Here is a 21993-nt window from a genome sequence, read left to right as displayed (position 1 = left end):
GTGTGGTTTCCTCAGAAAAGAATTTTAACATCTTGTATGATAAGCTTATCTGCTTGTGTGGAAGTCCCATGAAACTAGAAGTGAAAACACTTTCCCACAGAATTATAAAAGCTGTTATTTAACAGACCTATATGTAATTTCAGTAAATCATGTTCTTTATGATTTAGTCCCTCCTTTAATGTTACAAAAAGTGTGCTGGTATTATGGAATTATGAAAATCTTGTCCAGAGTCTGACTTGCTCTCAAATGGATTATGGAGCTTGCCCAGAATAGACCCTTTTCTCCTTTACACTTTTCCCTCTTTTTGCAGAAATGAAAAAGGAAGAAACAGAAAAATTAGAGAGGTGTATGTCACTGAATTTCCTCATTTGTTTCACACTTTATATTGTGAAAGTGAAGCCCTTGTAGTCTTGATGTTTATTCCTTTTTTGTAAAATGACAGGTAATATGTCTGTAGAATCTTTATTAATGGGAACAGCTGAGTTCCTAGATACAAAGTCAGTTAAACTGGAGAATTTATCAGATCTTTATATCTAGAGATGCTATATGCTAATATTGATCTATATATCTTGCTGAGTGACTTTTCTTTGACATAATTCTCTTTGTAGGGAAGTTGCTACACAAGTTAAAGAACCTCATCCAAATTCTGTTAATTTGAAAAAATCCGACTCAATACACAGAGGGCAAGATCAGAATGTCATTGAGCATTTGAGTCACAGTCAAGGTACTTCACTGGAGGTGTTGCCACTTGAACGATCAAAAGGTATTAAAATTGGAGAAAAATAATGTGATTTGCTTTTTATGCTATAGGTGTCTTCTCTTGACCTGTTCACTGTTTCATGGAATACTCTAAATGGGCTTTGAAAAAGAATCTCTTGGAGTTGAACAAACTGAAAACAGAGAAAGCTTGTGGGTGACCTTGTGTTCCTAGATTTCTTCCCAAACTTTGTACCTGAAGTACAAAGCTAGGCAGGAAGCTGGTGAAAATAGTGTTTGCTATAAAATACTAGGATGCTGGTAGGAATCTGAATTAATTTCAGCAACTTTACATGTGGAAAAAGTGCAAGTTGTTTTCTGCCCCTTTCAGCAGGAGTAAGTCTTTGAGATTATATTTTAACTGTCTCTTTTCTTGCCCTATTCCAACCTATAGTAGATTTTTAACTGCAGCTGTAGAAGCTGGAAGCATATTTTCCTAGTGACATGATGCATGAAAAAGTAGTTTAGAATACTTACTGTGAAAACTGTTTTTTGAAGTAGAGAGTATTGGAAGCAATATAATATTCTGTAACTTACTTTAAAAGTGTAACTATTGATATTAAACTTGTTTGGGTTTTTTTGCTAATGCCAGTCCTGTGATTAAATACTGCATGTTTCTTCAAATTCAGTAAATATACTTAGTAAATATATACTTTTAGTCATTACCCTTTTCTAAGCCTTATCTGAATGTTTGTGTAGGTTTTCATGAAGTGAGTATATTAATAATTTAATAGAGAATGTGTTCAGTTAGAAAGTACTATGGCCCGTAATATAAACGGGTCCCTATAAAGTATAGTTCTAACAGTGATGTGTGGCTTCAGTCACTTATTATGGTAGTCTTGGAGAAGTGGTAGTAACTATGGCAACAAAAATCATGATGCTTTGGAAAACAGTCTGCCCAGTTTCGATAGTGCCTGATTTTATTTAGTTAATTGGTTTTAACTGGTTGTTTATTCAATGTTTAGAGTTCTAGTTTGGAAATTGCTTTTTATTCCCATCTATTACTTAAAAATTATAAGCCTTTTTTGCTAAAATCTGTATGTGCATACTTAAAATGTTCTGTCTCATGGGACTCACAACTGGCTTATGGGTGGTTATAACACAAAGATGAGTGGAAGCTGCTTACAAGTTATTCACAAAAATAATTGGCCCAGTAAGTGAAATGCAACAGTGGAACAGAACACTTGTTCCTACCTCTGCTAGTTCAATCTGGAATTACTTCCTTTTCAGCACTGTGTCATAGAAATCCCTAAGGCAGTTATTGTCTTTCATAATTTTTACAGTTCTAGTGCTGATGAAGCCCTGCCTTGTTAATTACTCCCAGATACTTTAGATCACTATTACAAGAACATATAAACTTTCATATCATGCTAACGTGTATGTTTTCAGGCTACTTTTATGGTGTATGCCAAGACCTTTTAAGATGTTTGGTCTGCTGTCATTTAGAACAGTTAGCATCTAGTAGTATAACATAAGAACATACTAAAATACTGCTTACACCACATTCTTTTGTTTCAGATCTGTCAACTGGAATATGCTTCCTTCCAGACAATAACAAGGTGAAAGCTTTTCTAAATAGTGAAATTAAAGGTTTTCTAATATTAGTCATGTAATCGACTTAAGTCTGTGAAAGGAGGAGGGAAGGAATTGAAGTGTTTACTGTCTTAATGTTGTGTATCCCTTAAATATGTAACAGTGCTGAATGTGTCATGCCTCCCTTTGCCTCATTTTGCAGATCACTTAACATAATTAGTACCATGGGAGCATGACTCCACCTAATCTTTCTCAGTTGTGAGAACTGTTGTTTGCTTCTAGCTTCTGTTGTCTTGTAATCCTTTATCAGGACCTTACATTTTACCCTCATTGTAGTTTAGCCTAATGAAAAGCCTTTTGGAAACTGAAGTAAACAGTATCAACGTGATTTGACTTGCCCCTGTACTTGTTAATTAGTTTGAGGAGTGTTAGTTCAGGTGTCCTCATCATTAAAAATGACACCGTTTGTAGTAGAAGAGCAGTCTTCCTTCTACCTCTGTGTATGGTGTGTGTGTTTATCCCACAGCTAGCAAATATCTACAGGTATCAGCAGGTAGGGCTATACTTTGGCTGTTTTTATCTACTGTGTGTAGAGAAGCTGGCAATTATGGGCACAGATACAAGGCAGACAGGAATGGGAGATCTCATGGCACTTACAGAAAATATGCCTCAAGCTGTAGCCAGATGCTGTCCAATATGTACTCCTTAATTTGTCAGCTAGTATTTGTTAAATTGATTTAGTTCTCTTTCATTTGATTTTTCTAGGGGCCACAGTGGTCAATGAGTTGCAGTTGACTGCTCACAGGCTGTCATCTGAAAACCATAATTCAAGTTCCTCTCAAATTCTTTACTTTCTGAACTTTGACATTTTTGATGTCTGTCAAAGATGAGGTGTTTATTACGAAGAATGTGAGACTAAATCCGAAGCAGATATTATGTTGTGCTGTTTTTAAAATCATTTGGGTATATAAAAGATACAGTATTTACAGTTAGCTTGATTCAGCTGAAACTCTACTTTTTAAGTAATTTAGTATGCTCATTTGAAGCAGCAGTGTTTTAACAGCACAGGAAGGTATTGAGAGTTGTCTGTACTTTAAAGTTGGGATTGCAGCTTAATAAAGGGGGGAGTAAACTCTTTAATGTAATGGTTTAGTACTTTTTTGAGGTCTTTTAAATTTGGTGTCATTGGGATGATTTTTCCCTCTTTCTTTTTTATGATCCCTGTATTTCTTGCTGTTTCCATTCTGGAAGGTAGCAGGCAGAAGTCCATTGGAACTAGAATGTTTGCTGGGATGAGTTAATTGTTATTAACTGAATTTATACAGTAGCTAGTAACTCATAGAAACATTTCTGTATGGGTGCTTTTTCACAGGTTGATCCATCTGAACCATCTGAAAAACTGATAGAAGGTGGAATCTCAAGTGATCACCTTAGCAGTAGCCTCTCAAGTTTTTTGGAAAATGAGAAACTCACCTCTTTTGGAAGCTCAGAAGAAGATTCCACTGGTAAGCGTGTTTATAGCTCCAGGTAGCTGAGTCTAGAGTTTTGGCTTAATGTTATTGTATACTGGAGAAGAAAGGTATTGTGTTACTGAAATATTTAATACAGGATTATGCTTGATCAGAAACTAGTATTAGGAATATTCAAACCGTTCACTGGGAAACTAGCTGTTTTAAAATTGTAATAGGAGTTGGTGAGTATGGGATTTGTCAGAGAAGATCACATTTGGAAGTTCAGTCTAAAATAAACATCCATCCTGTTACTGTGAATCAAAAATACAGGTAAAAATGTGGGCATTTGTTTACTAAAGTGGTAACCCTAGCTACAGTTTCAGTTTAGATTAATAAACTGTGGTGAAAAACGTACATGCAGTTAGAATTAACCTTTACATGAGCTTCAGTTCAGCTCTCTAGATGCCACACATGCAGGTGAAACCCAAGTTGAAAGTCTAGTTTATGCTCAGGGACAAAAGTGAGAACTTGAGTTTTGTGTACCAAACAAGAGTTTTGAAGTTTCTCTGCCCTTCCAGTGGCTGCTGCTGAAGGACAAACATGCTGCTCTTTATTCATGCACTTGACTTTGCACATAACCTGAAGGATGACAGGGTATGTTCTCAGATGCACCAAGAATGAGGAAGGCAGAGTGATAAATAGGTTTACTGCTCTCTTGAGATCAAGCAGCCCTGCATTCAAGTAGAGTTAATGGGAGTTAAAATGCTAGCATATAGTCATCTTGTTTTGCTGTATATCACTAGTCATGGGGTAAGACAATTACATGCTTCTGTGTCCCGATTATTTTTACCTGAAAACCATGATAATTCTACTCTGAGTGTATGAGTGTGTTGTGAGACTTAGTGTATTAAACATTACGGAGTTGCTATGAAAGTATGTCAAGTGATATTAAATGTCTGTGAAAGGTGAACAGAATATTTTCTTCTCTTCCCATAGATGATGATATTGATGATGAAGAGTTCTTTGATAACCAACTAGAAGCCTACTTCGAGCAGCTGATGCAACCAGAAGTGGCAAGAGGAGGCACTGACATACAGCCACTCTCAGAATGCTGTACAGCGCTGAAGCTTTCTGAAAATGGCTTACTTCAAGTAGGTTTAAAGTAAAGTTCAAAGCTCAGCATGTGCAATGGCAATTGACAAACCCAAATACTGTCCAACAGGTAACATGTACAGCAAAGGATTATTTTTAATTTTGAAGTTAGCAAATACAGCTCTTAACCATAAACAGAGCTGTGTGAGTGAGCTTCTGACTTTTTCTGTTCACTCTGCAAGGTTTTCTCTAGGGAGGGGTAAAAAAGGAAAAGAAGTTAGGGAGCTATTTTTATATTTTCCTCTTCCTTGTAGTGCAGTTCTAGCAGCTGATTCACTGCTTGTTACAGCAGGTCTTGCTGTTTATGAGATAAGGTGGAATTAGGCAAGGAGCTGGCTGTCCTAAGAGGCATTAGTCAGGAAGGTTTGCAGCAAAGCTGAAGTTTCCTGTTATGGGGTCCTCTTTATTCAGAGGTTTCCCACCCCTGTCTAACCTTGCTCCTCGCACTTCTCTTTGTCTTGTGCATAGCTTTCTTCCTTCTCCTGTTAAGCAGCTCTGTTAGAGATCCATGTGCGATTAATTCTGTTATTTGATCTTGCAAAGAGGGGAAAAAAATCCTAAACCCACAGAGAGGATTTCTGTTCCTTCTCTGGGATGATGGAGACTCACCCTCAGCTAAATCCTGTAATTCACATAGCATTAGGAGTATTTCCTTAAGATGGACTTTTTCTGCTGGACTACTTAATACTGCATTTCTTGATCCTTATTATAAAAGTAAAAATTGCTTTTGGAGTTTTGGATTGTTCATGCTGGTCTGAGTTTAGTGTACTTCTGAGGTGTTCTCTTGAATGCTTTAAAGTATAAATGTTTCTTACACACCTTGCTTTCCCTCTAAGCTTCCTCTAAGTAGTGCTTTTTAATGTGAGAGATGGTAAAATGTTTGTAGATAAGCATTTGTGATCCTCTCAAGTCCACTAAGGGAAATTATGTAATTGGTAACTAATCAGAAGTCTCTACGGCTACCACTGGTTTGCAATGGTATGATTTTAATTTTGGTTACCAGCTTCTGAGTGCAAAGAATTTTTGGTAAAAGATAAATCCCCATAGAAAAAAGTTAATACCCATAAAATGCTTGCTTTATCCTGTCCTGTCCAGCCCCAGTAAGCTGATCAGCTAAACTGAAACTAAGGCTGTCTTTTGGTCTCATTTATAACTTGTAATATCCAGAAGATGGGTCTATTGTCTGTGTAGGAATTGCTTAATTTTAGTCTGACGGTTCTGTGACAAAACTACTTTCAGTAGTTTAACTTGTTGCTATTTGTTATTAGAAGTATAGTTCTAACTGTAACTGATTCTGTTTCGTTTTTTGTTTCTGTAACTATTAATATTACATGCTGGCACTTCTGTCATACAACTAGTTTATACAATCCTTTTAATCACTGGTTTATTACCTTGCATAGCAAGGTCCGACGTTTTATTGAGAATATAGCATCACAGAGACTCCTTTTTCCAGGAGAGTAAATAACTTGCTTAGATAACTTGTCACTGTGTGAGCTTGACCAGAACGGAGTGTGATTGACTTATATGGTTGAATCAACTGTAGCTTTTGAAATTTCCAAAATTTCCCAACTGCTATCAGAGTTTCCAAGCTGTGGGAAGTGGTATGTTAACCCTATAGAAGTAGCCTGATTGCTGATCTGTGGCTGTATGTGAAGAAATGAATAGGTGGTTGTTGAAGAGTGCGAATAACACAGTTCTGCTCTCTGATCTCAGGTCTTATCTGTTTGTGTAAGATGTCCCTGCTTCATGACCATTGTGTCTGTGTCAGTGGGGTAGGTACAACAGGTTACAAGTAGGATTTGGAGTCATCAACTAGAAGAGGAGGAGGAGTAGCATGGTGCTCTTGTTAAAGGGAATGAAAGGATGTGATAGGAGTAAGAAGAGATCTTCATCTTCTTGCTGTGTATGATCTTGGAGGCAGATGCATGCATGGATTGGCATAGCATAGCCAGGAACTATTGTCCTTGGTGGTGCTAGCAGCTAGCGATGCCTCTGGCAGTGGCACATGAGCAAACAAATAATGATAATGTCTTTACTCGAGATTTTTTTTAACATTGTAAAAATAATTGTTGCATAATTTTTTTTTTTGTTATATTTGTTCTCGTGTAACTTAAAGGAGAACTTTCTGGTTCCTCACACTTACCAGCCGGTGGCAGGAGTAGACTCTGGAAATGCTAGTGATGAAGATGCACAAAATCAAGGGATAACTGGATGTCCTGTGCAAAGAGAAATGCTGCCCAGAGAAGTACAGCAACTGGTATGTGATGGAAATTGTCATTAGAATTTCTGTTTGTCACAGAGAGTAAGACTATAGAAGATGGCATTGTGTTTGAGAACTTGTTAGAGGTTGAACTAACAATCCAACCTTTCTTAAAAAAAAAAGTAAAAATACCACTATGGTTTTATATATATATTTTTTAGAAATATTTTTCAAACATTGTTAATTTGGGCTAATTTGTACCTACAACTGTTAGCACAAACAGTTAACAACTGCACTTCTGACACTTTTCAAATTATTATTGTTTTCTAAGAATTCCATGACTCCTGGACATGTGCTAGAATCCTGTGCTGCTGCTGAGTTGCAATTAGATTCACTTTATCTTCAGTGCAAGGACAGTCATAAAGCTGATATCTCAGATGTTCTTCCAAAGCAAGAAATACAGTCCTCTCAGTGTCAGGCTGCTGCTTCTGATGCCGAAGTACTACACACATCAGGAGGATTTTTGGGGCACCACACCACTCCTGAAGTTCCTAGTGCAGAAGCACCTCAGACAAATGCAACTGAATGTGAAGTCAGTCTTCTTGATACTTACCTGTCTCCAACTGCAGACAGCTGTGAGAACATAAGTTTAGCTACAGCAGACAAAGGTTGGTTGGTTTAGATATTTGATGATCAAACTAGTTTGTAGTTGCAGCAACTTTAGCTATGCTGGTTTGTTTTTGTTTTTGTTTTTTTAACTTGTTGCTGACTTCTGGCAAGTGAATGCCTTAATCTTAAAAACTTCAAGACTTTGCCATATTCCTTTTAATTTTAATTAACAGTGTGGCATTTGCTATATCTTTCAGATAATGTACCACACAGCATCGTCTATCAAAATGAAGAAGGCAAATGGGTGACTGATCTTGCATATTACACCTCATTTGATGAGGAACAAGATTTAAATCTGTCTGAAGGTGATAAAGTAAATGAGGAGTTCATTACTGGATGTATGTAATCTTTTTCCTCTTTAGTTAACTGTTGTTACCTGTAATAGTGTTAAGCAAACTTTTTCTTTTTTCACTTCTATAAATCAGTATTTGGTGTTGCAAAGCCTCCAGGCTTCAGATACAACAAATTATTTGAAAGCTGATGTTGATAGTTGATAATGATATCATAATTATTAGAAGTTATAGCTTCTTTCCAAGTTTCCTGCTCTTCCCATGTTCCCGTGTTTTGTTTTGTTTCAGAAAGCATTCTAACATGTGTTGCTGGTCCCTATTGTATGAGCAGAAGTAAATCCTGTAGTTGTTATTTCCACAATTTTTCCTTTGGACTTTAATCGTTATTACCCTTTCATGAAGAGAAAACAGCAGTCATATTGTCTTCCATGATGCTTACAAGACAGGAAATAATTGTAAACAAGAAATTACTACAAAATCAACTAGAATGTGCAAAGAGCTGCTGAATTCACTAGCTGATGGTTTTTTGAGAAGCCCTTGGGAGTGTTTTGATGCTGAAAGAATGATACTGAAAAATGTTGGAGCTTATTAAAAGGCTTTATGGGACTCAGCTTGTAACCAATTCCAGGTCTTTTTGAGCCCCTGTTTACTTAAAAGTTGTGCATTTTCCTTAAGCTATCTCAGACTGATCTTCATGAGTTTATATGTTTGTCATAGAGGCTTGGATAATATGTGCATAGTGCTGTAGGCAAATGAATTCCTTACCAGCAAAATATCAGATTCAAGCAAAAGTGTTTCTCTTAGACTCTAATAGTTTCTGAAGTTTACATAGATATGAATGGGCTAATGTATTCTAAAGACATCCACAGTCCACTCAAGGTTTTTCTTTCATTCAATGAGAATGCTGTATATGTTGCTGTGTAGAGTTGTTTATTTTGAATGAGTAATCAATCAGGGCTGATTGGTTGAAATGTCTTTCAACACCGTAGTGGTTTTCTGCTGGAACAAGCAAATGTGATCCAGTTTGGTATCCATCCCTATCTACCATGCCAGTAAAGTAGAGTTCCTCCATTATTTTTCAAAAGCCAGGATATTTCAGATGCTTTTCAGCATCTCAGGATTAACCTGAGGGTTGTTAAGTTGTTAGAATATTTGACTGTTGTAAATTTTTCTAAGGCTTCTTGGCTTGTTCCAGCATGATGGATTTTAAAAACAATTCTGCTTTTGAGCTGTTTGACTTACCCCTTTATACGATAGAAGACTTACAGGCTTTCAGACTCAGTATGGTTAGCATTTTTCTGGCTGCTAGTTTGCCTGTCTGTCTGCAATGCTCAAGTGTGATGCTTGACAGCTGAGAGATTTTATTTGTAGGGACAGAAAGGAAATGTTACATCTGGTGCTTCTGAGTCTCGTTTATGACATATCTATCTCTGTCAGCAAACTGTGCACACAGTGTATTCTTGTACAGAATAGTGCAGGATTGCTCACTTGATGATTTGGTGCTTCAAGAAGTCTTCAGAGATCTGTATGGCTTACACAGAAGTTTAAGTAAGAATTGATATTGACTTTGGAGTTCAACTGTATTTAGCAGTCTGTTATTGATAGTGCTAGGTTTAATTTAGGAAATGCAGTTGGATTGCTTGTTAAAGTTGTATTCCAACTTTGTGTCTTTCCTCAGAGTATGCATTGCTACTTCCCATAAGTAGTTTTATGGACAACAGCCATATTATCGTCCATTCTTGACTTATTACTCTACTTGTTCTATGCCCTCTATGACTGGGGATGCTGTGTGTAAAAGGCCACATATTTTAGAAGTTTTGATGGGCTTAATGAGACATTAACACTGAAATAAGGTGGTAGAGCAGTATCTCTTGATCGCTTTTTAACATAATTTTGGCAAAGGTATTTTGAAGTGTTCATTGTTCTGTAAATGATAATTGTGAAAATAATACAAACATTTGAATTTAAAAGTAGTATTGATTTATTTGCCCTGTTAATTTGCAGAGGTATTTCATGAGCTGGTACAAACCAGTCTGTTTGTTTTGCTCCACCATCTTGATGAAAATTTCAAAATCAAGTGTATTAAAAGTTTCTTTGGAAGTAACCGTATGTTGCTCAATTGTAGCTTTTATATGTAGCATAATTTATGAAAAGCTGTAGTTTGGTTTGGAGTTAAGGCTGTAGGATACTTTCTTTATTTACCACTAAGTTAGTTAGCTAAATGATTTTACTTTGACTCCTAAAGATCCAGGGAGTACTTTTTAAAGCCTAATTTAATATGAACATGTTTAACCATAACTAGATGGAATAACTCATTTTGTGTCCTAAATGGTCTCAGACATAGAATTAGGTATTGCAATATCTGTCCGTCAAAGTATAGTTCGATGATGCAAAATAATAATGACAGCACATAATAACTTATGCCTTATTTTAATACATGTTCTCATTGGCTTTAAGCTGAAGCAGCTGCTATGATTGCACAAGACCAGGAAGAATTCGAGAAAGCACACAAACTTGTGCAGGTAAGTTATGATCTCAGTGTAAACAGAGTATTCTCTAATTTATTTGTAAGTTACAACTTCTGAAATCCCTTTGTCTGCAGGGAGGAAAAGTAGACATTCTAAATGCATCTGAATTAGCAGATACTTCATGGAAATCGGCCAATAGCTGTATTCTGCTGAGAAACTCTGATCCTGATAAAGATGCCAGTTATTTACGGTTGTCTTTGGGGGAGTTCTTTGGTCAGAGATCTGAAGCTCTTGGTTGTCTTGGTGGAGGCAGTGATGTAAAACGGGTATGTATCTTAATATTAAGGCACAATGCAAGGACAAACAATGCAGCAACTACAAAAACAACAGCAAAGCACTACTTTGGTTTTGTTTTGTTTTTTTCTTATATGTTGTAATTAATTCTTTCTGAGAAATACTTTTCTGAATTCACTTGCAAAGGAAATTCTCTATGTGTGACAGGTCTGGGTTGGCTTTTCTTTCCTGCTTGGAATTTCTGATGTAAAGGCTGGCTGGTGTTATCAATGAATCTTGATCTTTACCAATTGGTCAGGGTTAGAGAGAAAGTACACCATATACAGGGTGCACACTGGAGGTCCAGGCACATGATCCACATAATAGTTGAATGAAATGCTGCTCAGACAGGGGTATTTAAACAGTGAGGGTATCTTTGAATGGCTATCGATAGTTGATGTGCTAGTTAGGCAAACACCCAACTTCAGTAAAAATATAATTATCTCAACTCTTAACTTACCGACATACTTCTGTACGCTTCTTGCATCTGTCCGATACGTGTCTCTTTTCTGCTGTTGGTAAACAGTATCTCATCTGTGTTGTAGACCCACAAAAAAAGTGGGGAAGTGTGTACAATGGGAGGAACAAGTCAAACATGCATGTGTAATTCAGTTGTGTCCTGGTGAATTGGTAGAGTTGGCATGTTCTATCCTGGCACATTCAGAGGCTGAGTGGCAGAGCATGCCTCCAGGCAGACACAATGAGAGCATATCTACTTTCTTTTGTCTAACTGGTATAAATAAGTTAATGTATATATTGGAAGTGTATATATTTGGATTGGGCATTGCCAATGCTAAGAGGCACATGTTATTTTTTTAGTGGTACAATAGCCAAACTCTAGCTGCTGAGGCACCATGGCTAAAACTGCTTTGCAAGCCCAGTGAGCCTGTTTATTAATAGTTAAATTTACTCATGTTGTATTCCTGGATTTTTTTTTTTTTCCATAGCCATCTTTTGGTTACTACATTACATCTCCGAAGAAAAGGCAGCCTGTTGCTTTGCTAAGGCAGTCTGATTCATCAGGAGATGACTTCGGCCAAGAGATTTCACAATTGTCTGAGGTGTTTCAAGGTAACTGACGACCAGAACAGTCAGCCCTAGACTTTGGTCATAACAATAGTTAAGAATTACCTGTATAAAGCTATGAAAGACTATGAAGGCTAATCTGTGATAGAAAAACTCTAGTTTTCATTTGCCAAATATCTTTTTTTAACTTTTTTAACCCCCCCACCTCTTCCCCCTGAAAAACACAGGGCCTAGACAAGTATCAAGTACTACCCTGAATTATCTTGGATATTTCAGTTATTTCCAGACACTGGATAACTACCAGTATGTCTTGTCATAATTTAAAGTCTGTTCAGAGTTGTCCTGTTGAAAAAGCTGTATTAATGTGGTACCAAAACCCAACCACCACCACCACCAAAAAAACCCCACACAACCCCAAAACCCAAACAAACTAACCACTCAGAAAATTGGTTTGTTTGTTCATATAGATATAGAGGGTATAGGGAAAGAAGAAAAGCAATTTGGGTGGTAACTGAGCTGACAGTGTGTGCATAAGCATAGTTTACTTTTTATTCTGCCATCTTTAAAGAACAATAAAAAGCTACACTATCATGATATCTGCTTATTTTAAAGTAATGATTTAGGAGATTGCTCCAAAATTATATATGCAAAGATCACAACATGTATTTTGGTGTATATATATGCTTATCAACTTAGGATGTTATGTTTAGAATGGGTGGGTGCATTTTAAAGCATCTCTACTGCTTTTGATAGAACTGTGGCAATACCAGTCTTTGTGAACCTGCCTTGTACAGACAGTCCAGTGGCTTAAATACATTTTTGCATTAGTGAAAAATATCCATCAGGCTTTTATAGAGCCCACTTTGAAACAGCTTTACAGCTATAATCTTCCTAATGCTGAGACCTTGCAAATATTATAAAGGGTTTCTTAATTATCATTATTGTAATAAAATGTTAGTGTACTTAAATTCACTATACAACAATCTAGACTTTTGTCAAAGAATACCGGGAGTTCATGGAGTTCATGACCTCTGTTTGGTTAAATCATAGTTGTAATTGTTGCTTTGAATAATAGAAAAATATCCTTATGTGCTCTTCAGTATTTTGTATAAATGCTAGAGAAGGTAGGTATTTGGGTCACTTTGTGGCAAAAATATTAGTAGTTACTGCCATCTGATTTTAAGTAGTACTGGCAATAATATTCTTTATCAGGAATACCAGTATAGAATTCCTGCTTAAGGAGCAGTAGGTGGAGAGGAAGCTGAGAGATCAGCAACTTGTGAAGGGTGTTACTTCAAATACAAAATATGTCCAAACCCCAAATATCTGCTGTAAGAACAAAAGTAAAGGGGGGGGTGGGGGGGTAAGAAAGAAACAAACCCAAACGACTTCTTCCCACCCTCCCAAACCAAATCCAGACAAAAAGTGTTTGTTGTTTCATACTTACTTCTCAACCACCAGAGGATCTTTAAAACTTAGTTTTAGTGTTCTAGGGAGTCCGGATGTTTTCTTTCATTTGTCAAAATGGTAGCCTCTAGATCTCATATAAGCAATACCTCCTAGTTGGAGTTTGATCTCCTGATCAGGAAGATTGTTTATGGTTTGCTGTTCACCCTAAACATAATCCTTCAAAATCACCAGTCCATTGCTATCTCAATCAAACACTGTCTCTAGCATAAGGGTATTGGCTTTACTCAGATTTAACTGTTATAGTTAACTACTGGAGTTTGGTCTATGTTTATATTATGTTGTAAACATCGTTTTATGAAAGTGTTTAGCGCATGCTAATATGATAAACTGCCTGAAAATAAAATTTAAAGAGTGTGAGCATGGTATTCATAATGCCGTTAATTTTGTGACTTGAATGTAAACTTTGAGTACTGTACAGGAAACAGTTGATGTGTTTCAATTTGTGCCTTACAGCAACTCTGTTTTTTTTTTTTTTTTCCTACAAAAAAAAAAGGGAGTGTGTGTATCCCAAGAATGCAGATGTTCAGACAATTTCCTTACTGTAAATTAATTTCCTGTCTTTTTCTTTGTTCTTAGGTGACTTAGAAGCACAAACAAAAGAACATGAGAATTCTACCAGCTGTGAGGGTGCATGGGATAGAATGGATACTGCAGCTGAAATATGTACAAGCATCACTACAGAACCTGCTACCAAAACCAGAGCAAAGGTATTTCTAGTATTTTTCTATTAAGTGCAACTATCAGCTTGAACAAAATCCGAGTAACTTCAGTTGTTATTTCTTTGAATGTAGATAAATTTGGACTTTCATATCAGCTCACTGCTTTTTATAGTGATCAGGTTCTCCAGGAAGATACTGTGTATTTGGTCATAATAAATTGTCTGCTGTTTGTTCTGATGGGATTTTACTACACTTCAGGATTTGAAAAGTTTTACAGGGACTAAGGCTTCTGAGCACTCAGTCTTTGTTTGATCTTTAAAAGAAAGCAAATAAATTTGTGGAGTAGACTTAAAAAATCACAACAATGAGAATTATGCCTATTGCAGTGTTTCTTTTTAACAGGCAATTAAAAATGTGGCACCTAAAAATGTTACTATAGTACCATATAGCAAAATGCAAAATAATTAAAATAAACAAAATGCAGAAAACAAAACACTAAAAAATCTCTTAATTTGGTGCTTAACTCATTTGGTTTGTTGTAGGATGGAATTCAGAAAGACAAGTTTGAAGACAGCCAATCTAATCATTCTGACTCCGTTCTGAGTATTAGCACGATTGCATCTGCTATTGCTAATGCTTCCTCCAGTGCTGATCCTTCCCAGTTAGCTGCTATGATGATGGCACTCTCCAATAAAAATAAAAGAACATGTTTCGTTACTGGAATTGTTAAAGAGAAAGTACTTCCTGCTAATCAGACATTATCCAGCCATGTGGACAATAGTGCATTTGATATGGAAAAATACCTCAAAAAAACAGATGAGATTGGACATGAAAGTGAGTGTGAGAGTGTTGTAAAACATGAAGCGTCTGATACGTTCTTACTGGGTAAAGATAAAAATAAGGATATTCTTTCAGAAGACTTCATAAATAATCATAGCAAGCAGCAAGAAATAGAGAAGCAATTTCTGGATTATTTTAATGAAGAAAATGATACTCAGAATTTCTCTAGTCTATCTGCTGTTCCCAACCATGAAGATGTGACTGCAAACAGGGCTAAGTATTCAGACAAATCGTCAGATTTAGCAAACAGTAAACACTTACAGTCATTGAATATTGGTCTTAGATCAGGTAGCCTCAATACCCAAACCTCACCTACTGGAAATGAAGTACAGGTATGTGGAATTCCTTCAGCGGCAGAAATGGAAGTGGCACAAAGAAGTCCACTTCCTTATCAGACTAACAATCTCAGTAGTAGATGTTGTATCAGGGAAGACACAGAAACAGTAGATCAAGGAACAAATGCTGTTCCTCAGTTATGTAATGATTTGGAGGAGAGAAGTGCAGGAAATACTTTGTCACTCAGCAACTTAAAACATGCCAAGCCATCTAGAAAATATGTCTCGGTAAGTCCTACAAAAACAATGCCTACACCAAGACTGAACAGCGATGAAAAGAAGCAAGATGCAAAAATAGAGAAGAGAAACAAAGATGCCAGTATTGCTTGCAATGGGAATGCTAAACACGTAACTTTTGAGAAGTTCTCCCCAGCTTCTCAGAATAGTACTGGTAAGTAAACCTATGTAAATGTAACCAGATGTTAAGGCTTTTCTTGATAGTATACTTGTTCCCTGTGCTTCTATAAACACCGTTATTAAATTCTGTTTATTTACCAGAACATAAACCTGTTGTACCTGAATGTGACCTGCAGTCTCTGGAGGATGAGCAGTGTACCTTCAGACCTTCTACTTCACCACTCATTCATTCTTCTCCTAGTGAGACGTCGGGAACAGCATTTTCAGGGTAAATTCCTTGGTCCAGGTTATGAGAATTATTAATGCTTCATAAGGGTTTTTGAGGGATCAGCTTTTAGTTTGAATGTTGTCCTTGATCTTAGTTTATAGGAGATCTCTATTAGGCTAAGACTTCATTCTTTAGACTAAGCTTTCTGTTTGCTTGTATTATGTGTATGGGGAAGCAGTCTTAAGCAATTGTTAACTTTTTATTTTCCTCACTGGCCTGATGAGGCACAGATGCTCTATGAGTACGTTGATGCTTCTGCTCAAGATTATCCAGTATTGCAAGAATCCAAAATACTCAGCTTCTTAGATACATTGGGTACTTAAACCTTTGTGTTGATAGAGCTATAAAATTCCATACTTATTAATTGTTGTTCTAGTGTAATTTATCTTTTACAAATAAAACTATTTAGTTGGGGGTTATGCTGTTAATTGTAACAAAGCTTGATGCTGTATAGATCAATTAAGATATGCTTTTTAAGGTTATAACTATTTCACTCTATTTCTCTGCTTGTTGTGAGAGCAGATGGGTAGAAATATTTGTACTGCTTTTGACCACTTCATATTTTAAAATGGCCACTTGTGCCTAAGACCTAAGGCTTTCTTAGTGATGGAAAGGGCAATATTACTTAAATGAGCTCCCATAACAATAAGTGTTATATAAATGATAAGATTACAACTAAGTTGATTATGTAGTTGTAAACATACAAACGTGGCCAGTAACCAGTGACTAAATACATTCCTCTAAGAAGAGGAGGCAATGATTTCTTTGTCTTAAGTTCACTGTTTGATAGTTAGCTACGGTTAGTGTTGTACATGCTGTTAGAATTATAGACTGTCTGATGTTTTTCAAAAGTTAAAATGTGCAGAAGTATGTGTATTTTTGCAAGCATATTATATTGGCATTAGGATTATCAGTGACTTCGTTTTCATATCACTGTTTCTTGTTTGACAAAGGGGTGAGAGATCCTGTGTTTTCAGATGTGTGAAATGAAGAGAATCTCAGCAGTAAATAGGAAATAATAATGTGTGGTGCCTGGGATATTGGATAATTTCATATGACAGTCTTCCATCCAGTTAGATCTGAGTATATTGATTAACTTTTTTAGTAAGTTGTGTTGTTTCTGTGACCTCAGCATCTGAGTAGAGCTGTGGAATTCTGGTGCTTTGCCTTATGGATTTATGTCAAATGAAAATGAGGTTATGTACATCAAAGCGAGAATTTGTAAAGGTTAATTGAAAGCTGATATCTTGTTTGTACTGCCTGTACTGAATAGAATGGCTAAGGAAGCTGACTTTTAGACTAGTATAGCTAATGTGTAGCACTGGTTTTCTTGGGGGTAGTGTTAGAGATACATTCTAATACTGACATACTTTGTATCTGTTTTTCAGGTCTGAAACTGACTTTATTAGCCAGTCATGTTATCAGGAATCTTCTTGCAAAGAAAGTGTACTACTACCTCAGTCGTTTTACTCAAGTCCTAGCATGAGCAGATTAACCTATGTCTCTGCATCTGACAGTACCCTTAAGAACACAGCTGTAATACATAATCCGGAGACATATTGGGTAAAAAAATCTTGAACTGTAAATACATATTAATTCCCCTACTTTAAAACAAACAAACAAACAAGACAATACTTCCCTCTCACCCCTGAACCAAACCCTTAAATGGTCAAAATAATTCAAAATTAGAAAAGGTGTAAGGGTTCATAACAGTTCAGGACATGCTGTGCATATGGAGAAGGTATTCTGATTTTCCCCCACTCCTATCTGTTTTAGAAATGTAAATTCTGAAATAGATTTTGTTAAGTGCACAAACTCTAATGAATATAAACATAGTAAAACATTCAAAGAACTACTTGTGAAGAAAGTTAGACTTGGTGTATTTTTACTCTTTCATTTTTTCCATTTCTTGAGAAGTCATTCTGTTTCTGGAGTGCAGTATGGTATTCCAGCAGTAGTTTGCAGGATCTGTATCTGCTTTCATCACTCCTGAGGCTCAATTTCTGCTCAGATTCAGCTATTAGGAGAATACTTTTCCTGCTTTTTTTGTCATGATAAATGTTTATAAATGCATGTTTTGGCTTTAACTTATTTTTTCAGGACCTGAGCTGTCATGTCCTACCTCTGACAGTCATTCTGACAGTTCTTACTGCTTTAGCAAAGAGTGAACTTTAAGAGCAAAACTTTTGTTCAGACTTGCAATATTATGCTGATTAAGATAATTGGCTTCTTTTATCTAAATCCATGGGCCCTTTGGAATCTGGGATCTTTCTGTTATGCCTCCCCCCCTTCCAAACTGTGTGCAAATGTGGATGGAATTTAAAAATAGAAATGCTATCTACTCTTCTTTTTTAATTTGCACAGGGTGAGGCTTTTCAGAACTGGTGGTTAGTGAAAGCTTAGTGAAGCCTTCTCTTCTGTCTAAAGGAAGCACCAATAGTAATGTTCCTTCATGCTGAAAGCATCAGGAAGAAGGAAGCATGTGTCTGGCCTATAGCCCATTTTGTTCCAGGTCTGGTTGCACAGGGAATTATCTTTTTCATCCTGATGTTTCCAGTGGGAATTGCAGTCCAGTAGGAAGGAACCCAAGGGCCAATTTAAGTGGGTATTTGCTCGTAGTCTTTGCTGGTGTAGCATCAGCTCTTGGGTCTGTTTCATGTTTGAAATGCATATGGTTCTAGGTTCCTGTCATCTCATGCAAATGGATTACTCTAGATGCAGTAATAAAACTGTCTGCATACTAGTTTGCCCCTCTGTCTTGAAAAGATGTTACTGTTTGAGTAGTCTTTATTCCCTAGGATAGTTCAACAAGATGATCCTCAAGTACTTTGCCAAAGTTTTACATTTGTATTATGAGTACGCTGGTTAAGTCCCACTTAGAACACAACAGTATTAATTTATTCCTTTGGGTTAGTGATCTCTTATGCTGAGAGAGTCTGAGAGATCTTAATCTCATTTGTACTTGTTAAGAGCCACTTTCATATCTCTTGCCTAAAGCTTCTTATACATAAGACTGTTCATATTGGTGTTATGTTCAGATCTGAATAATTACTGTGGCACAGTCTGTTTAACCAGTAGTGCCCTCTCCTTTTAACACTTGGGTCAGGTTGTCAAAGGTGCATGATCTTCAAATTTTGTCATTTCTTGTTTGGTTGATTTGAGCTGGTGAGCCACCTTACCTCAAGCAGCACCCTAAATGCTTTTTTTAAAGGATTGTAACTTGCAGCTTACTTTCCTACAACAATCCAAACAGCTACTTTTAATGCTGGGGATATTACATGGTATGGATTCTCTCTTTGGTCAGCTGTCCTGACTGTGTCCTCTCATTACCTCTTGCCACTGCCAGCCTACTCTCTGAAGTGGCAGAGTGAGAAATGGAGAAGGCCTGGACACCGTGCAAGTGCTGCTCAGTGATCGCTAAACCACTGGTGTGTTAGCAGTTTTGTTTTATTCACAAATCTAGAAATACAGCACCACAGGGCCTGCTATGAAGAAAATAAACTCCACCCCAGCCAGACCCAGTATACCTAGCTAGAATGTGACTTTAGAGAGCAAGCAGGTTGAAGTTCCAGATTTTCTTTTTCAAGGTGAAGAGCCACAGATGTTACAAAAGCAGAACTTCAGACAAGACTTGACAAACTTGATTAATTATATTTGGTAGCAGTACAGATATTAAGGTCTGTCATCTTTAATGTACCCTATTTGCTTTTCTAAACTTCCTAATACTGCATATTTGTTTACTAGGGTGAAAATGCTGGTGAACTGAGCACAACAATAATTCGGGCGAGTCCAACTCTTTCACAGGAGCAGACAAATGAAAATCTAGAAGAGCATGTGTGTCAAAGAAATAGAAAAGAAGCACTGCTTAGCACTGACCAGGAGTCAGAAGAAAATGAAATTGCAGGTCTTCAGAGAAAACTTGATGATGTACTGGGTCAAGAAGTGTCCAAAGAAGGTTTTCCCAAGAATGGAAAGCAGCTTGCATCTATTCCTTCAAATGTAGCAGCAAATCATAAAGAGCTAGACCATGTTAAATCAGCTTTACCAAGTAAATTCTGTGTCTTTCAGCCACTTTCTGTTAATCTTGATGCACAAGAAGTGTGGCCCGATCAAACAAGCAGAGCACAGAGACAAGGATTACCGTCCTTGAGTACATTACCCATATATCCTGGATTAAGCACTTATATGCCACTCGGTCAAAACTCAGCTGGTGAGCAACATGTTCCAATTTCAAGCTTTAAACCCCATGTCACTACTTCTGGGAGTCAATCTTCTGTTCCCACATTGCTTACAGGACATTCTCTTGCAGCAACACCATTTGCGCAACACCACCTGGGAAATGTACCATCTACTGGAAATACAGTTTTGTCTCAGTTTCATGGCTGCAGCTCTGGAGGTTTTGGCCTTCCAGCAGGGCTTCCTTGTTCTGTTATCCCAGCAGGACCTGTTGAGAATCCAGTTATGGTAGGAATCCCTTTAGGTCCAAATATTGGTCCTGGCTCTCTTGGCGCAGCTTCACTTTGTAATCCACACCCTACTTCCTGGAACAAGGATATCTTAAATCTAAACTCATGTACTGGACAACCTCTTGGAACTGGTAGAAATGAATGGGAGTTGACAAAGTCGCCTGGTAAGTGTTTTTTAGGGTGTGTTTAAAATACGGCTGTAGGCAAGAATGGAGATAGTGATTATGCTAATATTATAGTAAATAAAATCAAAATGACTACCAAGTGTAACCACAATTATCTTTTATGCAAACCTTGTTATTTAAAAAAAGTATCACTAATTTTCCTTATTTAATGATGTTTAATTCAGGGTCTAATCTTATAGGCCCTCTAGTGGTTTTAAAAACAAATTTTCATAATCTGAAAGAATTTCAGCATTCTTCAGCATTCAGTGGTTTTGTGTTTATTTAAAGGAACTCTTTTATATAGATGATCTTAAGGTCCTTTCCATCCCTAATGATTCTATGATTCTAAAAAGAGAGATCCTAGCTGCAGCTCATGCTAGGCAAGACAAGTAGTGCTCTAGAAATTCAGTTGTATTTTATCTGGAAAGTAGATGGCATTTCAGTCTCCAGCATAATTTGGTGTTAGGGGTCAGTTAAGCCAAACCATAGGAGGAAAGTGGAGGGCTTAAGATGTTCTTTGGTTTTGAAGGGGAAAGATTAGTTGCCGAGTGCCTTCTGTACTTTCTGGTATTTCTCTGTATTAGCTCTTAACCTAAGCAATGCAAATGAGTGTTTTGTTTTAAAGACTTCATTAAACCTGTGGTTTTTTTGTTTTGTTTTTTTTTTCCCCTGGCGAATTCTTGCAGACAAAATGTCAAATTTATCTGAAAGAATTGACTATTTCAGAAATATTAAAACCAGAAATTTAGTAAAATATTTGAAGCAGAATTTTTCTTTGGTGATAACTGTTGAATACCACACTTCAGCAAACATCTACTGTAAAAGTACTTGGTATTTCCTATAGCAAAAAATGCCTCAACACCTTTTTAGGCAACAGTTATACTCTGATAAAAAAAGATTTTCCTCTTTGGTCAGTGTAAATGCTCCAGAGTGCTCCATAGTTGTTATAGTATTTATATTCACATTTCCCTGAGTTGGACTAGTACTGATTAAATTGTGAACACTGAGAATTTTATATAAGGTGTGTGTATATATATATAAATATATATATATATATTTGTATGCCCACTTTGTGGGTTAGTGTCTGCATGGGATGTGATATTTCTGTGTTTTTGCTCACAACATTAGAGCTCCAAGCAAGATGCAATTTAGAAACAATTGATTGAAATTCTGAGTATCAGGCTTATGGAAAACATTCTTATGAATACTGTAGGAGTCAAACGTTGCCTTGCCATAATGAAGCATTCCATAAATCAGTTTATAAATTTGACATGGTGGTGGTCTTGAGTGCTGACTTGCTTCTGAATACTTGGAACTAATAAAAGCGTATTTTCTTCCAAAGGACATGTGAAAGTACCAGAAGAATTGAAGTTCCCTAATGCTTGTTGCGTGGGAATTGCATCACAGACGGCTCTTAACATTTATAATCCAACTGAACGGTGGTTGCAGGTCAGCATTGGAATACTCAGTGTTTCAGTTAATGGGGAAAAGGTAAGAGAAATTTTTTAATAAAGCTATAGGAATAATGCTATAATCTTACCATTGTCCTGGCTTCA

At 36.7% G+C, this 21993-nt stretch overlaps 1 protein-coding gene across 1 annotated transcript in view; it reads left to right on the top strand.

The window, feature by feature from the left end:
• CEP192 (centrosomal protein 192) overlaps window positions 1–21993 on the top strand; it is a 64131-nt gene that overhangs the window by 2529 nt on the left and 39609 nt on the right. Inside the window, exons 3-18 of the mRNA XM_057397418.1 lie at window positions 609–763; window positions 2275–2315; window positions 3662–3794; window positions 4737–4891; window positions 7009–7149; window positions 7424–7760; window positions 7959–8099; window positions 10509–10573; window positions 10654–10845; window positions 11800–11923; window positions 13925–14055; window positions 14550–15573; window positions 15681–15807; window positions 17196–17370; window positions 19552–20437; window positions 21780–21928. Coding sequence (XP_057253401.1) covers window positions 609–763; window positions 2275–2315; window positions 3662–3794; window positions 4737–4891; window positions 7009–7149; window positions 7424–7760; window positions 7959–8099; window positions 10509–10573; window positions 10654–10845; window positions 11800–11923; window positions 13925–14055; window positions 14550–15573; window positions 15681–15807; window positions 17196–17370; window positions 19552–20437; window positions 21780–21928 — 3976 coding nt within the window. The remainder of the gene's footprint in view (window positions 1–608; window positions 764–2274; window positions 2316–3661; window positions 3795–4736; window positions 4892–7008; window positions 7150–7423; window positions 7761–7958; window positions 8100–10508; window positions 10574–10653; window positions 10846–11799; window positions 11924–13924; window positions 14056–14549; window positions 15574–15680; window positions 15808–17195; window positions 17371–19551; window positions 20438–21779; window positions 21929–21993) is intronic.

The sequence above is a fragment of the Pezoporus wallicus genome, unplaced genomic scaffold (genome assembly GCF_028554395.1).
Source record: "Pezoporus wallicus isolate ANWC-B61680 ecotype Strahan unplaced genomic scaffold, APGP_CSIRO_Pwel_v1 contig_227, whole genome shotgun sequence".
NCBI classification, from domain to species: domain Eukaryota; kingdom Metazoa; phylum Chordata; class Aves; order Psittaciformes; family Psittacidae; genus Pezoporus; species Pezoporus wallicus.
The sequence above is the reverse complement of the archived record's forward strand: the minus strand, read 5'-3'. Positions and strand labels throughout refer to the sequence as shown.